The sequence below is a fragment of the Grammomys surdaster genome, unplaced genomic scaffold (assembly GCF_004785775.1).
Source record: "Grammomys surdaster isolate TR1022 unplaced genomic scaffold, NIH_TR_1.0 187, whole genome shotgun sequence".
NCBI classification, from domain to species: Eukaryota; Metazoa; Chordata; class Mammalia; order Rodentia; family Muridae; genus Grammomys; species Grammomys surdaster.
In genome coordinates this window covers 9,971,238-9,990,018 of record NW_021604632.1, presented here as the reverse complement: position 1 = coordinate 9,990,018, position 18,781 = coordinate 9,971,238, and the positions used below count along the sequence as shown (strand labels likewise).

At 40.5% G+C, this 18,781-nt stretch overlaps 1 protein-coding gene across 4 annotated transcripts in view; it reads left to right on the top strand.

Annotated features, from left to right (window-relative positions):
* Ctcf (CCCTC-binding factor) overlaps positions 1-18,781 on the top strand; it is a 50,200-nt gene that overhangs the window by 13,489 nt on the left and 17,930 nt on the right. For all 4 annotated transcript variants that reach the window (XM_028768489.1, XM_028768488.1, XM_028768490.1 and 1 more), the window contains exons 3-4: positions 16,831-17,620; positions 17,901-18,071. In XM_028768489.1, the coding sequence (XP_028624322.1) occupies positions 16,840-17,620; positions 17,901-18,071 (952 nt within the window). In that variant the 5' untranslated portion in view covers positions 16,831-16,839. The remainder of the gene's footprint in view (positions 1-16,830; positions 17,621-17,900; positions 18,072-18,781) is intronic.

Sequence of the window (18,781 nt, the reverse complement as noted above, 5' to 3'; positions counted from 1 at the left end):
TTCAGGAGGTTGTATGCACTGCTTTGAGTGTTGAGAACTAAACTTGGGTCCTCTGCAAACACAGTACATACTCTTAACCACTGAGCCATCTCTCTTAACACCTCTTGCGGTTTCTTGAGACACTCTCACATAGTCTAGGCTGTAATCAAACTCACTGTGTGACCAGATTGGCTCCCTCTCAAGATAGAGTTTGTAGTCCTGGTTGTTCTAGAACTTGATCTATCTGTAGGCCTGGCTAGTCTTGAACTCACACTTTACTTTCCCCTCCTTCTGAGTGCTGGGATTAAAAGCTTGTGCCACCACCACCACCTGGCTAGCCTTTTTTTTTTTTTTAAACATCCATCCGTCTATCCATCATCCATCCATCTATCTATAAGCTGACATAATGTCACACACTTGTATTCCTAACCTGGGTAGACCCCCCCTTTTTTTTTTGTTTTGTTTTTGTTTTTGTTTTTTCGAGACAGGGTTTATCTGTATAGCCCTGGCTGTCCTAGAACTCACTCTGTAGATCAGGCTGGCCTCAAACTCAGAAATCCACCTGCCTCTGCCTCCCAAGTGCTAGGATTAAAGGCGTGTGCCACTACCGCCCAGCTCCGGGTCACCTTTTTTAAAGAAAATATTTATGTATGTAATTATAAGCTTGTGTGATGGCACATACTTGTAATCCTAACATTCTTTAGAAGCTGAGGTAGAAGATTCGCAAGCAGTGTGGTCTTAATGAAATATATCTTTTAAAAAAGGCTGGGCAGTGGTGGCGCATGCCTTTAATCCTAGCACTTGGGAGGCAGAGGCAGGCGGATTTCTGAGTTCCAGGCCAGCCTGGTCTACAGAGTGAGTTCCAGGACATCGAGGACTACACAGAGAAACCTTGTCTCGAAAAACAAAACAAAACAAAAAAAAAAGAAGGAAGGAAGAAAGAAAAGCAAAGAAAAATTGCCAGGCATGAAGGCAGAGACCAGTCTCGCATACAGATGGAGTACCATCCTGGACACCCAAGGTGACACAGAGAAACCTGGTCTGCCACATTTATGCACAGACACACACATATAAACAATTAAAATCTTTTTTTATAAAAATAATATGGAAGCTGGGAGTTGGTGGTGTACACTTTTAATTTCAGCACTCACGAGGCAGAGGTAGGTGGATCTCTGTGAATTTGAGGTCAGCCTGATCTACAGGGTGAGTTTTAGGACAGCCAAAGGCACACAGAGAATTGCTGTCTTGAAAACCAAACCAAAAGATCCGGAAACTAAATTGAGTTATACCAGCTGTCAGGAGGCAAGAGGCAGGAAAGATTCTAAAAATTTCAAGACTAGCCTGATTTACATAGTAAGTTGCAAATCAAAATATCTACCTTGTTTTCTGCCTTATGTTGATATCTTATGGTTCATATTGACCTTTGTTAGGTGACCTTCATGTTAGACCTTCATAATTGTTGCTTAAAAAAAAATTTTTTTTAAGCCAGTAAAAACATGGAGCTACTGTTCTTTTCTTTCCTGGTTTTGAAATAGGTTCTGGTGTAGCCTTAGGCTGGCCTTGAGTCCAGTCTTTCTGCCTCTGTCTTCTGAGTGCTGAGGTTGTAGGCACTTTGCATGGTTTACTATGGTGCTGGGATTCAAACCCAGTGTTTAGTATATATCAGACCAAGTACTCTCTACTAATTGAACTACTTCTGGGCTCCTTCATCTTTTTGAGACAGGGTCTTACTGGGCAGCTCCAGTTGGCTTGGGATGTGCTAAATAGACCAGATGGCTTCAAATTCATCCACATAAACTGAGATTAAAGGCGTATGCCATCATACCTAGCTGGGGCTACTTTTGTTGTTGTTGTTGTTGTTGTTGGTCAGATAGTGAATATATATTTTTTTATTTTTATTTTTCGAGACAGGGTTTCTCTGTGTAGCCCTGGCTGTCCTGGAACTCACTCTGTAGACCAGGCTGGCCTGGAACTCAGAAATTCGCCTGCCTCTGCCTCCCAAGTGCTGGGATTAAAGGCGTGCGCCACCACCGCCGGACTCAGATAGTGAATATATTATGCCTGGTTTGCTACCATAAGTTTTATAATCTGAGCTACTTGAGAGGCTAAGGCAGAAGGATCATAAATTGGTCAGTCAGCAGGAGTCTATTTTACAAACAAAAACGACAACTTTTTGTTTAACCTGTTTTCAGTGACATAGTTGCTAAATTCCCCTACCTTTTCCCCTAGAGCCGTGAAGACTGTCTTGTTAACCATTCTCTCCATGCGAGGCAGGCACTTTGTCATTGAATTATTATGTCATTATTATGTTGTAACATTGCCATCATTATGTTCCAAGTTCTTTATATTCCCAGGATATTTTTTTTTGTCTTCACAATAAATTTATAATAAAAATTAATTTCTCATATAAACTGTCAAGCAGATGTTATATAATATATGGTTACATATAGAACTTTTGAGATAAGGTTTCTTATAGCTCAGATTGGCTTCCAGCTTTGTAGCCGGTGGTAGTCTGGGACTCCAGATCCTGCTGCCCTCATCTCCTCAGTGCTTCCATCACCACACAGGCCTTATTTTCTGTTTTGAGTCAACGACTCACTCCATATCTCTGGCTGGTCTGGAACACTCTGTAGATCAGGATGACCTCAATGATTTCAGCAGTCCACTCTTCTCTGCCTTTCATTTGCAGTTTACAGGCGTGTACTATGAAACCCACGTTTTTATTTTTCTCAGCATCTCTATGTATATTGATTGTGTGCCTCTTGTCTCCTGAGTGCTGGGATTGAAGGAATATGCCACCATATCCAGCCAAACCCAGTTTTATCTTATTATTAGTAACAGATTGTTGAAAATATAACTTTTCTCCCAGTGACTAAATGCTGCAATGATGAAGTGTTTGTTAGTTTCCTCTAGGAATAATTGAATACACTTAACTATATTATCTTATATATACTATACTACTAAAATTTATGTAGTCAAAAATTAATACCTGGGCATGTGATTGCAATTTTGATGGTGCTAGCTTGATATGCTTAGGAATTCCAAGGCCAACCTAGACCAGGTAGTGAGCCGTGTCTCTAAAAATGAGAGGGAGGAAGGAAAATGATATAAATATTGCAATGAGGAAAATAAATTCATATTGTTAGGCTTTCACTTAACATATAATCAGTGTTTTGTTTTTCTATCTTCTCTTCCTACACACTTGTCTTGTACAAGACCCAACTTATTTCATTTGACAGTGACACTAATATATGGGTATCTGCTGTTTACCTAATATTGGTTTGTATCCTTTGCTTTAGAGAATATAGAAACAAAATATAATTCCTGCCTTAAAAAACTAGTGTGTTGAAGGAAGATGCAGATATAGAGTATCATGTTACAGTTAAAGCAAAAACAAAGTCAGTCTGCCCTGTACAAGGTTGAAAGATTTTGATGTAGGAGGTGCTTTGAGCTAGGAGAGAGCAAGGCAGCAGGCACTGATGTAAAGATGCCTAGCAGGGAGTACTCAGAGATGAGGTTGAATGAATAGCAGGGACAGGGACAAACTGTACAGAGCTGGGAGCTGAGCCAGAAAGTCTGAACTTGATTGAGTAAGCATCAACTGATCATTATGAATGTTTTTTTATTACATGTGTATTTGATAGATACACTCTTGCTGTATAACCCTATCTGGCTCCAAATTCAAGACCCTGTCTCAGCCCCTTGAGTATAGGCTGAACCACCATACTCAGCTTTGTTTTAAAAGATGAGGGTCCCACCACTTGGGAGGCAGAGGCAGGCGGATTTCTGAGTTCGAGGCCAGCCTGGTCTAGAGAGTGAATTCCAGGACAGCCAGGGCTACACAGAGAAACCCTGTCTTGAAAAACAAAACAAAACAAAAACAAACAAACAAAGAAAAAAGATGTGAGTCTCTATGTTGCCCAGGCAGCCTCCAAACTCCTGAACTCAAATGACTCTCCTGCCTCAGTCTGTCAAGTTGCTGAGACTGAGCTTTGTGCTCCTCTATCTTCATTGAGCATGAGTATCTTAGCCACATTTTAAGAAGATGCAGTGTATTACTAATACAATCTACACGCTAGAAAAACAGAACACAAAGGTTATTGTTTTTTTATTATGTGACACATTCTTGTACATATATGAACCCATGTGTTCAGGTGCTTGTAGAGGTCAGAGGTCGATGATGAATTTTTTTCAATTTGTCATTTATTTTTTGACAGGATCTTACTGAACTTTAAGCTCACCAGTTTAAGTATATTGTAAGCCCTAGAGAGATAATAATAGGTCCACACTTCCATCCAGCTTTTTTACTTAGGTTCTGTGAATTAGACTCCTAGGTCTTCATACTTGTGTGACCAGCATTTTACTTACTAAGCTATTTCCCTAACCTGTTTTACTTGTTATTTGTTTTTGTAGTACTAAATGAAACCCAGAACATCAAACATACTTGGCTCTCAACTGTACATCCCAGCTTGATTTCTTACAAAACCAAAACATTTACATATTCTGATATGTGTGTGTACCTGAGTGTATGTATACATGTGTACCACATGTGTGCAGCAGTCATGTTTCTTTAAAGAACTCTGAATTTCCCTATTTTGGTATTTGATCAGTTACCAACTCTAAGAGAAACTTAGGAATTTATCCAAAAAGTCATTTTTGTGGGGGATTTTAAGTTTTTTGTTTTTATTTCTTTTGTTTGTTTTTTAGAATTTTAGGCAACTAAGGCATACACAAGCTGAGGGTGGTGGTGCCCATATTTAATCCCAGAATTGGGAGGCAGAGCCAGGGTCTACAAAGCCAGAGTTACACAGAGAAAACGTGTCTCAAAACAAATAAAAAAGGTATGTTAATGCTACCATTCACCTAAATGCCTAAAATGGCTTGGCATCTTGGATGGTGGCTTTTAAGGTCCCAGAAGCCTGCCATCATACAGTGGTTCTCTTGTTAATCTTCACAGAAATCTGTAGAGTAGATACCATTTTTTTTTTTATAGACAGGGAAACTAAGGCAAAGAGGATGGTATATTACAGTGTAGGCCTCCTTGCTTATTGGTAGAAAAACTAGAATTGGAATTCTGGTGTGGGTTTTGTTATTCTTGGGTTGGTTGGTTGGTTGGTTGGTTGGTTGGTTGATTTTCTTTGAGACAGGGTTTCTCTGTGTAGCCCTGGCTGTCCTGGAACTCACTCTGTAGACCAGGCTGGCCTCGAACTCAGAAATCCACCTGGGAGGCAGAAGCAGGTAGATCTCCATGAGTTCCAGGCCAGCCTGGCTTTTCACAAAGCCCAAGAGAGCCAGGGCTCTGGTACAGAGAAACAGAAAAAAAAAACCTAAAGGGGGATGGGGGACGGGAGGGTGTGAGTAGAGGAAACAGAAAATAGAGATGATAGCTTTAAACAAAATAAACAATATATTAATCTTGTTACATAAAACAAAGAAACACTAACATTTGTATATAAAGTATAAAGGCCAAAAGAAAAAGATGGGCAAAACCCACAAATATATTATTGTGAAAACCTGGAACAGTTTGCTCAAGTCAAGTCTAGAGGTACAAACAACCAGGAGTTCTACCAGACATCCCCCCTTCCTTGAAAATAAAAACCAACCAAGCAAAGAAAAATACCACCACTAATAACTGCTGTTTGTTTTAATTATTTGTGTATGCATGTGTGTGTGCGTGCATGCGTGCACATTTACAGCGGCATGGATATCTTAGCAGATAACTTGCAGGGATTGGTTATCTCTCTACCTAGGGAATCTAGAGTGTTGAATTCAAATTGTCGTCTCTGCTGGCCAGAGCAAAGCCATCTCACTAGCCCAAGGTTTTGGTTCTTAATGACCAATTCTGTCTATTCTCACCCTTGAGGAAAAAAATACAATTCAAGGGGCTGGCAAGATTGCTCAGCAATTAAGGATACTTAACTGAGCAGGGCAAAGTGGCATACACCTTTAATCCCAGCCCTGGGGAGGGGATCCACTTGACCCATGGATCTGAGGTTGAGGACAGCCAGGGCTACATAGGAAAGCAAAAACAAAATGAGTACTTATCTGCTCTTGCAGAGGACCCAGCTTCAGTTCCCAGCACCTGCAAGGGAATCTGATGCGCTCTTCTGAGCTCCTGCAGCTCCTGAATGCAACACATACACACACACACACACACACACACACACACACACACACACACACACATATATTGGTTTTTCGAGACAGGGTTTCTCTGTGTAGCCCTGGCTGTCCTGGAACTCACTCTGTAGACCAGGCTGGCCTCGAACTCAGAAATCCACCTGCCTCTGCCTCCCAAGTGCTGGGATTAAAGGCGTGCACCACCACCGCCCGGCTTTATCAGGCATTTTTATGACCACCTATTAATGGAAACTTCGTCAAAGATACTTGGAAAATTTGTGTCAATTTTGAGCATGTGCAAGGCTCAACTAATCATGGCATTTAACTAGATGATGCTTTCCTTTATTCTCATGATCAGTTACTAGTTTCACTGCAGCATGACAAACATTGGAAAGTAACTATTAGACAGCTATAGCCAATGCTGCCACACTACTTTTCTTTTTTTCTTTATTAATGAAGTTCCAATTTTTTTTTCTTTATTTCCCATTTCTTTGAAGGTTTTGTTTGATTTGGTATACAGCATGGGACCCAGAGCTTCAGGCATGCTAAGCAAGCCTTCTGCCATTGAGCTATGCCGTTTGATTTTACTACCATTGGTGGTGGTGGTGGTGTTTTTCTTTGCTTGGTTGGTTTTTATTTTCAAGGAAGGGAGGATGTCTGGTAGAACTCCTGGTTGTTTGTACCTCTAGACTTGACTTGAGCAAACTGTTCCAGGTTTTCACAATAATATATTTGTGGGTTTTGCCCATCTTTTTCTTTTGGCCTTTATACTTTACATACAAATGTTAGTGTTTATTTTATATAACAGGATTAATATATTGTTATAGATGTTGTAAATACTTGATCTGTAGGCCAAGCTTCCCTCAAATTCCCTGTGTAGATGAAGGTCACCTTGTGGGGATTTTTTTGTTTTTCTTTTTGTTTTTTTTTTCTTTCTTTTTCTTTTTGTTGTTGTTGTTGTGGGTTTGTGTGTGTGTGTGTGTGTGTGTGTGTGTGTGTGTGTGTGTGTGACAGGTTTTCTCTGTATAGCTCTGGCTGTCCTGGAACTCACTCTGTAGACAAGGCTGGCCTCAGACTCAGAAATCTGCCTGCCTTTGCCTCCCAAGTGCTGGGATTAAAGGCTGTTTTTGTTTTTCTAGACAGGGTTATCTGTGTAGTTAGTCCTGGCTGTCCTGGAACTCACTCTGTAGACCAGGCCGACCTTGAACTCAGAAATCTCCTGCCTCTGCCTCCACCTCCCAAGTGCTGGTATTAAAAGTGTTTGCCACCATTGCCCTGCTGAAGGAGACCTTGTGCTTCGGATTGTCCTGCCTCCATCTTTGGAGTGCTAGGATTGTAGGTACTGGACTTCATTCCCAGTTTATATAGTGCTGAGAAGTGAGTACAGAGCCTTGTTCATGCTAGGCAACTACACTACCAACTTCGCTGTATATCCATGCTAGTCTTTGTTTATTTTGTTTAAGGCTATCATCTCTATTTTCTGTTTCCTCTACTCACACCCTCCCCTCCCCCATTCCCCTTTAGGTTTTTTTTCTGTTTCTCTGTACCAGAGCCCTGGCTCTCTTGGGCTTTGTGAAAAGCCAGGCTGGCCTGGAACTCATGGAGATCTACCTGCTTCTGCCTCCCAGGTGCTAGAATTAAAGATGTGTACCACCAAGCACGACCCTGTTTTCTAAGTATATATTATGTAGCCTTTGTCCTCCTCAGATTTAAAAGCTGTTCATTTTTTTTTCTTTTTTCCTTTTCTGATGTTAAGAGTTGGAACTTAAACTGCTTTGAGTATATGTGGTATATACCAAACCACTGAAGTACTATATAGTTTTTGTTTTGTTTTGTTTTGTTTTATAGATTTGGCTCTTACTTAGCTCAGGGTGGCCTTGAATTCTCTGTAGCTCAGGAAGGATACCCTCAGACTCCTACTATTCTGCCTCAAGGCTAAGGTAAAGATTTCTGAGATTTTATTACATTTGTCACCTGCCCCGTCCAGCAGGGCGGTAAACAGGGTCTAGGGAGATCACCTGAAAGAGAGAATGGGGGAAACAGGTGAATGCAAAGAACCACGGCTTGTCTATAGTCTGATCAAACCGTAATTTTTACTTTTTCACACAGGGGTTATATATATCTCTCACTTTTGGAGTATGTATATAGAAAATACAAATAGGAAATGTATAAATATGTTTAAAAGTCAGAAAATACAAATTAGAATAGAGTGTCTTATTAGGGTTTTATTACTGTGAATAGATACAACTCTTACTATTATCAAAGAAAATACTTAATGGGGGCTGACTGACAGGTTCAGAAGTTTAGGCAATTGTTAGGCGGCAAGCATGGTAGTATGCAAGCAGACATGATGCTGGAGAAGGAGCTGTGAGCTACACGTCTGGATAGGTGGGCAACAAGAAGATGGAGTGACACTGGGCCTGGCTTGAGCTTCTGAAACCTCAAAGCCCCACCCCCTGTGACATTTGTCCAACAAGGCCACACCTATGCCTATAATGCCATTCCCTGTGAGTCTAGGAGGGCCATTTTCATTCAAACACCACATGTTAACAAATTGATTAAGATGTAAACAGTTTTTTAAAAATGGATAACAGGATCTCTTATATAGCTTAAAAAATGAAAAAAAAAAAGAGTTTACTTGCCTTGGCTGATTGGTTAAGAGCACTTACAGTGGACCTGGGTTTGATTTCTAGCACTCACAGATTGTTTACAGCTGTAGTTCCAAGAGATCAGACACTCTCTCTGGCCTCTGCCAGCACATAGTGGACAGACATGCACACAGGCAAAATATTTATATATAGAAAATTAAAATAATTTAATTCAAAAGAGAAAATTTTTTTTTTTTTTTTTTTGGTTTTTCGAGACAAGGTTTCTCTGTATAGCCCTGGCTGTCCTGGAACTCACTCTGTAGACCAGGCTGGCCTCGAACTCAGAAATCCGCCTGCCTCTGCCTCCCAAGTGCTGGGATTAAAGGCGTGCGCCACCAACGCCCGGCATCAAAAGAGAAAATTTTTAATAAGAGCTTTTTAAATAAACATTATATTTACTGCAAATAAAGTTTCACCCATGTTTCCTTTGGTATAAGCCAAGGACATAATGCCAAAAACCTCAGTGAAAGCAGTTTTGTGGAGGATAGGACTATGTGGGCTGTATGTCCAGCTTTCGGATGGTCTCGCTTAAGTCTGGGATAAAGCCTGGGGTAGAATGTTAAATTCCACAGGGAGATCAAATCAGATAAGGACAGAAAATCCCTTTGGATTTATCCATTAACAGTCATTGTTTGCCTCACAGCAGCAGTTCAGTAGAATTCTAAGGAATAAGAACCAAAGTTGCTGAACTAAGAGGTAGAAGAGAAGGATTAGAAACAGCAGATGTGGAGTCAGTCGAGCATACAGAAAATACCTGACAGAGACTACACAGTGAAATGAGATTGAAGATGGGACATATTTGGACAGCATAGAGCTGAGAGAAAAGCCAAAAGGATAAAGGGGATTGATCTAGCAGACTGCCTGAGGGATATAAAGTTAGGTTATGACATAGGAGCATGACATTTCAAGTGTCTTCTGTTAAGAGTTAGGTCCTTCCATATACTCTGTCAAAGGTCAGAAAAAGACTTGAACCAGCTTTCCTTCTTGTAACCTTTCACCTCCAATTCTCTAAGATCTCACTTGCTCAGTCTAAAGGAAGCTCCTCCTTCCTCTTCCATCTAGAAGTTGATGGGATGATGGTTTGTTTGCTAATTTTTTTTCCTTAAAAATTATTTGAGCTGGACATGGTGGCACATGCCTTTAATCCTAGCGCTCTGGAGGCAGAGGCAAATAGATCCCTCAGTTCAGGGCCGGCCTGGTCTACAGAGTGAGTTCCAGAACATTTAGGGCTATTATACAGAGACATTCTTTCTCAAAACAAAACTTGTTTTATTTTCAAACAGGTCTTATGTATCTTGGTATGATAATATAAAACTTTCTGTGTTCTTAAGACCTTTCTATGTAAGGGAGGATGACCTTGATTGTTTTTTTAAGCCTATATTCTGGGATTGTGCTGTATACCAGTATACTTGTTTTTATAGGTGCTGGGGATCAAACCTTTTATTTTGTTTGTCATAGGCAAGAACCCTACTAATTGAACAGTATCAGTAACCCCTCTTTTTAATTTTATTTTTTCCACCATGATGATAGAAGATTCAAGGATCTATTCTGAGAATGCCATTGTGATAGGGACTACTATTGAGTGGTACCATGGCCGAGAGTGTCTCATAGGTACAAGGCCCTGTATTCCATCCCAAGCACTGCCCCGAAAGAAAAAAAAAAACCCAAACCGCAATTGCCCAAGAAACAATCTGTCACTTTATAGTGATACTGCAACCCCTCAGGGTAGAACTGTTTAACCAAATAATTTTTCCCTTTGTTTGTGATATGTTTTGAAGGCTACAGTCTACCTTTCTTCTCTACCCAGTGCCTTTGAATTGAGAAAGTAATAGGTAGTCATATGTGTGGAGAAAGTAGCCTTTAGGCTCTGAAACAGATTGCTCTCAGAGACACAGGGAAAAGACCCATGACAAGGAGCAGCTAAAGAAAGACTCCTTTTCTTGGGGTTAAGGAAAAGTAAATGTTGTAGACCTCTTTTTAGTAGTATCATCCCACAAAAGAGGTTTAATAAAACTATGAACGATGTAGTGGGCATAAACAAGGAAGATGGGAGAGGAGAGAGATGTAAGCAATGAGGATTAAAGCAGGAACCAACCACAGCTCCCAGGGTCTAAACCACCAGCCTGGGAGCACTTAGAGAGGGATCTATGGCTTCAGCTGTATAGGTGAGAGAGGATGGTCCTGTCAGTTATAGGTGGGAGAAGAGATCCTTGGCCTCTTGAAGGCTGGACGCCCCAGGGGGTGGGAATTGAGGGGGGGAAGGTGGGAGTGGGGGGTAGGTAGGGGTACATCTGCAGAGAAGCAGGAAGAGGGGTGAGGGGATAGGGGGTTCCTGGGTGGGTGGGGGATGGGGTAAGGGGACAACATATGAAATGTAAATAAAACATCCAATAAAAAAAAAATGTATAAAAACAAGGATTAAAGCAGGAGTCGAGAAGGGAGGAGATGGATTAGAACTATTAACAGGGATAGGGCAGCTAGGAGAGTACTCCCTCCAGGGAGTAAAGGAAAGAAGCCAGAAACTGTTGTGTTAGTTATTGATTCAGAGAAGGGATTCACTTCTGGAGAAAGTTAGATGAAGGAGTCTATTGTTCAAAGAGATGCGCTGAGATTTCTTTTTTTTTTTTTTAAAGATTATTTTATTTATTTATTATATGTAAGTACACTGTAGCCGTCTTCAGACACCCATATGAGGGCATCAGATCTCATTGCAGATGGTTGTGAGCCACCATGTGGTTGCTGGGATTTGAACTCATGACCTCAAGGAGAACAGTCAGTGCTCTTAACCACTGAGCCATCTCACCAGCCCACGCTGAGATTTCTAAGCAGAGACAGGTTGCTTTTTCCTTTTATGTGATATTTTTCTAGACGTTATTGGGTTTAAGACTTGAGTAGATGCTGATGTTCATGGATTGTAAGTCATGTGTTCCTTTCATTGAGTACTGTCAGCTCAGCTCCTTGGCACACAATTGTTTTCAATTTATGTCTCTTTATATGTTAGTTTTTTCTACCTGGTATAATTCTATGACTTCTTTTATATAGGATTTTTATTTAGTATTTAATATTTTAGGCTTTCAGATTTACAATTTTTCTGGGCTCAAATTATGTGCTACAAAACCCCAAAGAAGCTGTTATAGAAGAAATTTTGTCCTTGAGTGTTGATTTGACTAATCGTTTGTTTACAAAGAAACAGGGTGTCATGTAGCCCAGCCTCAACTCACTGTGAACAAGGCTTACCATTCCTGCTACTTAATATTAAGCTATCACTCTTCCCCTTTTCCTCCTTCAAACAGGTGTTACTCTGTAGCCAGGCCAGCCTAATTCTGCCTCAGCTACATAGTGACAGTTCCAGTACCCTAGAAGCAGATCTTGATTGTTGGGTAGGGGTGAGCCCAAAGTTCTGAGTTTCAAACAAATGTCAGAATTATCCCAGTGTTGTTGTTCCTCAGACCTTACTTTGAGCAACACAGTCGCCTAGTCATGGGTTCTAGAGTTGGTGTTGAAAACTTTCATAATCAGAAATACTGGATCTTACAAAACTCTGACATACTGATGCCTAGAAATTTTAAATTTATAGGTAAATTATAAAGTTCCTTGATGCCTATCTTTTACAGTAACATTTTGTTATATTTGTCTTCATTGTGGTAAAACATTGTATTATTTAGCCAGGTAATGATGGCACCTTTGGGGAAGCAGAGAGTTCCAGGCCATCCTGGTCTACAAAGCTAATTCCAGGACAGCCTAGGCTGTCTGAAAAAAACAAAAACAAGGGGGCTGGAGAGTTGGCTCAGCAGTTAAAAGCACTACTAGAAGTCCTAAGTTCAATTCCCAGCAACCCCATGGTGGCTCACAACCATCTATAAAAGGATCTGGTGCTGTCTTCGGGTGTGTCTGAAGACAAACGACAGTATACTCAGTTATATAAATAAATTTTAAAAACAAAACAACAAAAAACCATATTGTTTTGTTCTTTGATATTTAGAGCAAAGGGTAGTAGAAGCAGATAATAGCAATATAAACCAAACTGGCTGTCTAGGAAGTTTTTCATCATCCTTGACTTTATTCCACACATGGTAGACTTTGTTGAATTGGTCCAAAAATAAAAGTTGCTATATTGAGGATGTGGGTCAGTGGTAGTGGTCTTGTCTAGAGTGTGGGAAGCTCTAGATGCAATCCTCAGCATCACTGAAGAGATAACTAACATGAGAATGAGAGACAGAGACAGAGAAACAGTGTGTGTGCTGGAGAGTGAGCTTCAGGCCTGGCCGCATAGTTTTTGCTTTTATTTTAAATTTGATGGTTCTGGTTTGTGTTTTTGAGGTGATGTGTTACATGACTTTACCTGAAGTGACTTGAACAGATGATCATTTACCTTAGATATGGTATCAAGCACAATCCATAGAATGATTCCACTCAGTTTGAGTTCCGTGAACAAACCAATTTGTGAGTTTATCTTACAGGAGCATAGATTACTCAGACAGCTGTGTGACGGAAGGCCTACCACAGGACAGGAGTTCCCTGCCCAACTTTTGAAAACAACTCTGCTGAAAAGTGTCTCCTCCCAATAAGTGTGTTCTGTGTATAGAAGTGCTTGAAAAGGGAATTTGTGGTTTTTTTTTTTAACTTTCTAAGGTTCTTCAGCTGTTAAATTTCATGAACTTCTGAGGCTTATGTTTTACTTAGCTTCCTTTGTCTTCCGAGACTCTATTGTGTCCTGGATAGAATGTTTCAATAGAGAGAGAGAGAGAGAGAGAGAGAGAGAGAGAGAGAGAGAGAGAGAGAGAGAGAGAAATACAGTTTTTTTCATCTGTCGTCTTCATCGTTGTTGTTGTTGTTTTGGTTTTTTGAGACAGAGTTTCTCTGTGTAGTCCTGGCTATCCTGGAACTCACTCTGTAGCCCAGACTGGTCTCGAACTCACATGATAGTTTTTTTTTAAAATAGCTCAGAATAGCCTTGAAGTTGCTATATACCCAAGGCTGACTTCAAATTTCTCCTAATCTCCTGCCTCTTCTCCTGAATGGTAGGATTACAGTGTACATCACCATACTCAACTATTTTGAGGCATTGTTAAGCACAAAATCATGTGCTTTATTTTATTAGCAGCCATATAACAGCAAAGTAATGGCCTCAGGAAACTTCAGTGTCTTAAGAATGAGCTGGATCTGAAGAAATGGGAAGGACACAAGGAACAAGACAAGGAGGGAGAACGACAGTGAGAGCAAGTGTTTGGGTAAAATACACAATTTCTTGTAATAATTGGTTTAGTTGGTTTTTTTGTTGTTGGGCATATTGTGTTGTTTCAAGACAGAGTCTCACTATATAACCTTGGCTGGCCTGGAACTCAATATATAGACCAGCCTGGCCTCAAATTTACAGAGATACAGCTGCCTCCCAAGTCTAGGATTAAAAGTTGTGAACCAATACATTTTTCAGTGAGAAAGGTGAACAATAACAAGGGTGAGAAGGGGACAATACTGGGATTGAATTTAGGGCCTCATTAGTGCTAGACAGGTGCCTTGACAGTGAGCTGTATTCTCAGCCATCTTCAGTTGTAATTTATACAAGCATTTGCTTTCAAGGTGGTCATGCCACTTTTCTCCAGGCCTACCTTATTTTACCTTGAACCCTTTTAATCCTGAATCAGACCATGGCTGTTTCTCTGTAGATTTTATAATGCCTTCCCAGAATACTGGCTCAGATATAGTGCCTGCATAGAGAATTGATAAACTGTGTCTCTAGTAAAGTAGCAAGAGCTTTGAGACTGGGCCAAGAACATACAGCACTTTAAATTGTTTAGGGATACGTGTGTGTGTGTGTGTGTGTGTGTGTGTGTGTGTGTGTATTTGTGGGTTTTGTTAGGTTACAGTATTGCTTTAAATTAGATGTTTCTGAGACTCACTTTACATCAGCTAGTTTTTTGTTTATTAGATTTGTGTATATGGGTGTTTTTCGTGTATGTGTGTGTGTGTGTGTGTGTGTGTGTACATGTACCAGTCACCTGCTTGGTGCCTCAAGAGATAAGAAGAGGGAGTTGAATCCCTTGGAACTTGAGTTAGAGCCAGTTGCGAGCTCGATCTGAACCTAGTCCTCTGAAAGAACAATAAGTATTCCTAACCAAGAAGCCATCTCTCTAGGTTCCCATTTTACTCCTGAAGGGTGTTTTGTTTTGTTTTAATTAAGTCTTAGTTATTTTGTGTGCATGCGTGCATGTGCGGGTATGGCACAGTACATGTGAAAGTCAGAAGAAAATTTGTAGGAGTTGATTCTCTCTTTCCATTATATTAGTCCCGGGCATCAGACTTGGGTCATTAGGATTATTATTAGCAAGTATCATCATTCTGAGTCATCTTCTTGGCCTTTATTTTACTCTAGGCACTATGAAGATTTAAGAAACAGAAACTGTAGACAGGTATGGTGGCAGAGGCAGTCAGGCCTCCCTAGCAGTGTGATTACAGGCACACACTGCCATGCCTAACTTTCCATGTGGGTGCTGGGATCAAACTCATGTCTTCATGCTTTCTCAGAAAGCACTTCACCAACTGAGCCGTCTCTCCCTAGCCCCCCACAATAAAGCTTTCTGAAAAATGGTATGACAAAGTATGATTTCTAAGAGAGTTCAATGAGGCCCTGGATTTGACACCCAGAGCCATTTAAAAGCAAGCAAAGTCTCTTCTAGTGCTTTATATATAAATAGATATAAAATATCAGGGTCTCATTACATAGCCTTAGCTGCTCTGGTCTAGCCTTAAACTCAATGATTTGCTTGCCTCTGCCTCGACAGTGGTGAGATTAAAGCTGTGCACCACTAAGCCCTACTCCCTACAGTGTATTTTTTTAAACTTTTTTAATTGGGAGATAAATATATTTATGTTTAACATTTTGAAATGTGTATACATTGAGGAACCTTTAAATCTAACATGTCTCATTTGTGGTAAGAGAAGGTAAATCTGTAGAGTGCTAGCTATTGTCTGCATATTGTACAATAGCTATCTTAAACTTTCTTCTTCTGACTAAATTTTTTATTCTTTAGTGTGCTCCAAATAAGTTTTAAACTAGCTTTACTAGTAATTTTTTTTTTTTTTTTGGTTTTTCGAGACAGGGTTTCTCTGAGTAGCCCTGGCTGTCCTGGAACTCACTCTGTAGACCAGGCTAGCCTCGAACTCTCGAACTCAGAAATCCGCCTGCCTCTGCCTCCCAAGTGCTGGGATTAAAGGCGTGCGCCACCACCGCCCGGCCTAGTAATTTTTAATATAATTAAATATCCAGAATTAAAGTTTCTACTACCTAATGTTTGTTGTTTATGATTATCATTGTGTGGCCAAGCTAGTCTCAAATATCATCCTCCTGCCTCAGCTGTACAAGTGTTAGTTTTCTAATCATGTCCCGCAGTACCTAGCTCTGGTAGTTCATTGTGGTAGAAGATTGATCTATGCCTTGTATGATTCACCTGATGCCATTAATAACGTACTATCCCAGTAATAACAACTGAAAAAATAGCCTCAGACTTTGCCAACTGTCTCTGGAGGCTAAGTTCCCTTAGTTTGAAATCTTGAGCCTGTAGGTTGTTGCTTCAACTTTTCCATGTTTTTTTCTTTTGGCAATTTATTTGCTTAAGAAACTAAAATTAACATTGTAGTGTTTCTCTTAGACGGCACTTTACTTCTGCAGTGTATTTTAACACCCACTGTCACCAGTTTTCTGTTAATTTTCGGATTTTTTTTTTGATTGGAAAGATTTATAATATAGTTGGTGAATTTTTTTTCTTCCATCAAAGAGGAAGGTATCTGTGGAATAATCATCGATGTGGCTGCCCAGTTCATTCACTGAGGAGATATTTGGAATAATCATTGATGTGGCTGGTGGCTGCCCAGTTCATTCACTGAGGAGATATTTGGGGCAAGGGGTTGGGGGTTGGGTTTTGGTGGTTTGGTTGGATTTTGGATTTTGGTTTTTAGAGAAATGCTGGGATTAAAGGTGTGTGCACCACTACCATCTGCCACTAAAGTTTTAGTTTAAAATGTGTGTGCTTTTATTTGGGCAAACCATATCATAAATAACAATCTGTGTTCTTCCTTAATAAAGGAAGGGGAAATGGAAGGTGAGGCAGTTGAAGCCATTGTGGAGGAATCTGAAACTTTCATTAAAGGAAAGGAAAGAAAGACTTACCAGAGACGCCGGGAAGGGGGCCAGGAAGAAGACGCTTGCCACCTGCCCCAGAACCAGACAGATGGGGGAGAGGTGGTCCAGGATGTCAACAGCAGTGTACAGATGGTAATGATGGAACAGCTGGATCCTACCCTTCTCCAAATGAAGACTGAAGTAATGGAGGGTACAGTGGCTCCTGAAGCAGAGGCAGCAGTGGACGATACCCAGATCATAACCTTGCAGGTTGTAAATATGGAGGAACAGCCCATTAATATAGGAGAGCTTCAGCTTGTCCAAGTACCTGTTCCTGTGACTGTACCTGTTGCTACTACTTCAGTAGAAGAACTTCAGGGGGCTTATGAGAATGAAGTGTCTAAAGAGGGCCTTGCAGAAAGTGAACCGATGATATGTCACACCTTACCTTTGCCTGAAGGATTTCAGGTGGTGAAAGTGGGGGCCAATGGAGAAGTGGAGACACTAGAGCAGGGGGAGCTTCCTCCTCAGGAAGACCCTAGCTGGCAAAAAGACCCAGACTATCAGCCGCCAGCCAAAAAAACAAAGAAAACCAAAAAGAGCAAACTTCGTTACACAGAGGAGGGCAAAGATGTGGATGTGTCTGTGTATGATTTTGAGGAAGAACAGCAGGAAGGACTGCTGTCTGAGGTTAATGCAGAGAAAGTGGTTGGTAATATGAAGCCTCCGAAGCCAACAAAAATTAAAAAAAAAGGTAAAATTAATTTATCTGTAATGGACTTGTAAAACCATTTGGGGGAGAAGGATACAACAGCCTGTATGCAAGTTATTTTGTCTTTTTTTTTTTTTTTTTAAGCATCTAGTGGGTGCCATGGCTTTTAATCAGTCCAAAAGAAGGGTTTTATTTGTGTTTTTAAGTCCTCAAGAGAAGTAAGTCTGTTAACTTACAAAAAGTTAAGAGAATACAATTGTAGTTTGGGATTAATCTAAACATTGAAGCACTGTAACAAGTCCATGTTTTGTTTTGCATACAGGTGTAAAGAAAACATTCCAGTGTGAGCTTTGCAGTTACACATGTCCACGACGTTCAAATTTGGATCGTCACATGAAAAGCCACACTGATGAGAGACCACACAAGTGCCATCTCTGTGGCAGAGCATTCAGAACAGTGACCCTCCTGAGGAACCATCTTAACACACACACAGGTGCTGGATAGTAATGTGGGGCTACAGCGTCATAAAGGTTAAACATGGTTTTTAATCCAAGATTATGGCAGTAGGAAGTTGAAGAATACTATTTTTGTAATCTGGAGTCTTTCCTTGACATAATTCATAAAGATTTAGCATTATGTTGCTGAGGATTTAACAGTGATAAAAAACGAGACCCAAAATCAGTGTGAAAGAACACTAGACATGGAAATAATATGTTAGGCTTTCTTTTTGTTTCTTGTTGCTTCTTCTCAAAGAAGGTAGATTGTTCACAACTTACAGATAGAAAAGTATAAGTACCATTCTCAGAGTTCATTTATTTGTTCAAATACAAAATATTCTTTAATATGGTATTCAGTATTCATGTTGCATGTAGCCAGATTCCAGTGAAGTGACTACATTCTTGACCTCTCTTAGACTCTTGTGTTGGCAAGGCGAGGGAGAGGGAGGGAGGGAGAGAGAGAGAGAGAGAGAGGGAGGGGGGGGAGGGAGAGGGAGAGGGAGAGAGGGAGTATTAGTTATGTGTCATAGGTGGTCATAGGGTTTATAAGAAAGTAGGCTGAGCAAACCAGAGGGAGCACACCAGTGAGCATAGTTCCACCCTGACTTCCTCAGCAGTGGAGTGTGACCTGAGAGTCAAGCTAAAATGAACCCTCTCTATTTTTCAAATTGATTTGGTCATAGTGTTTTTTGTTTTTTTTTTTTTT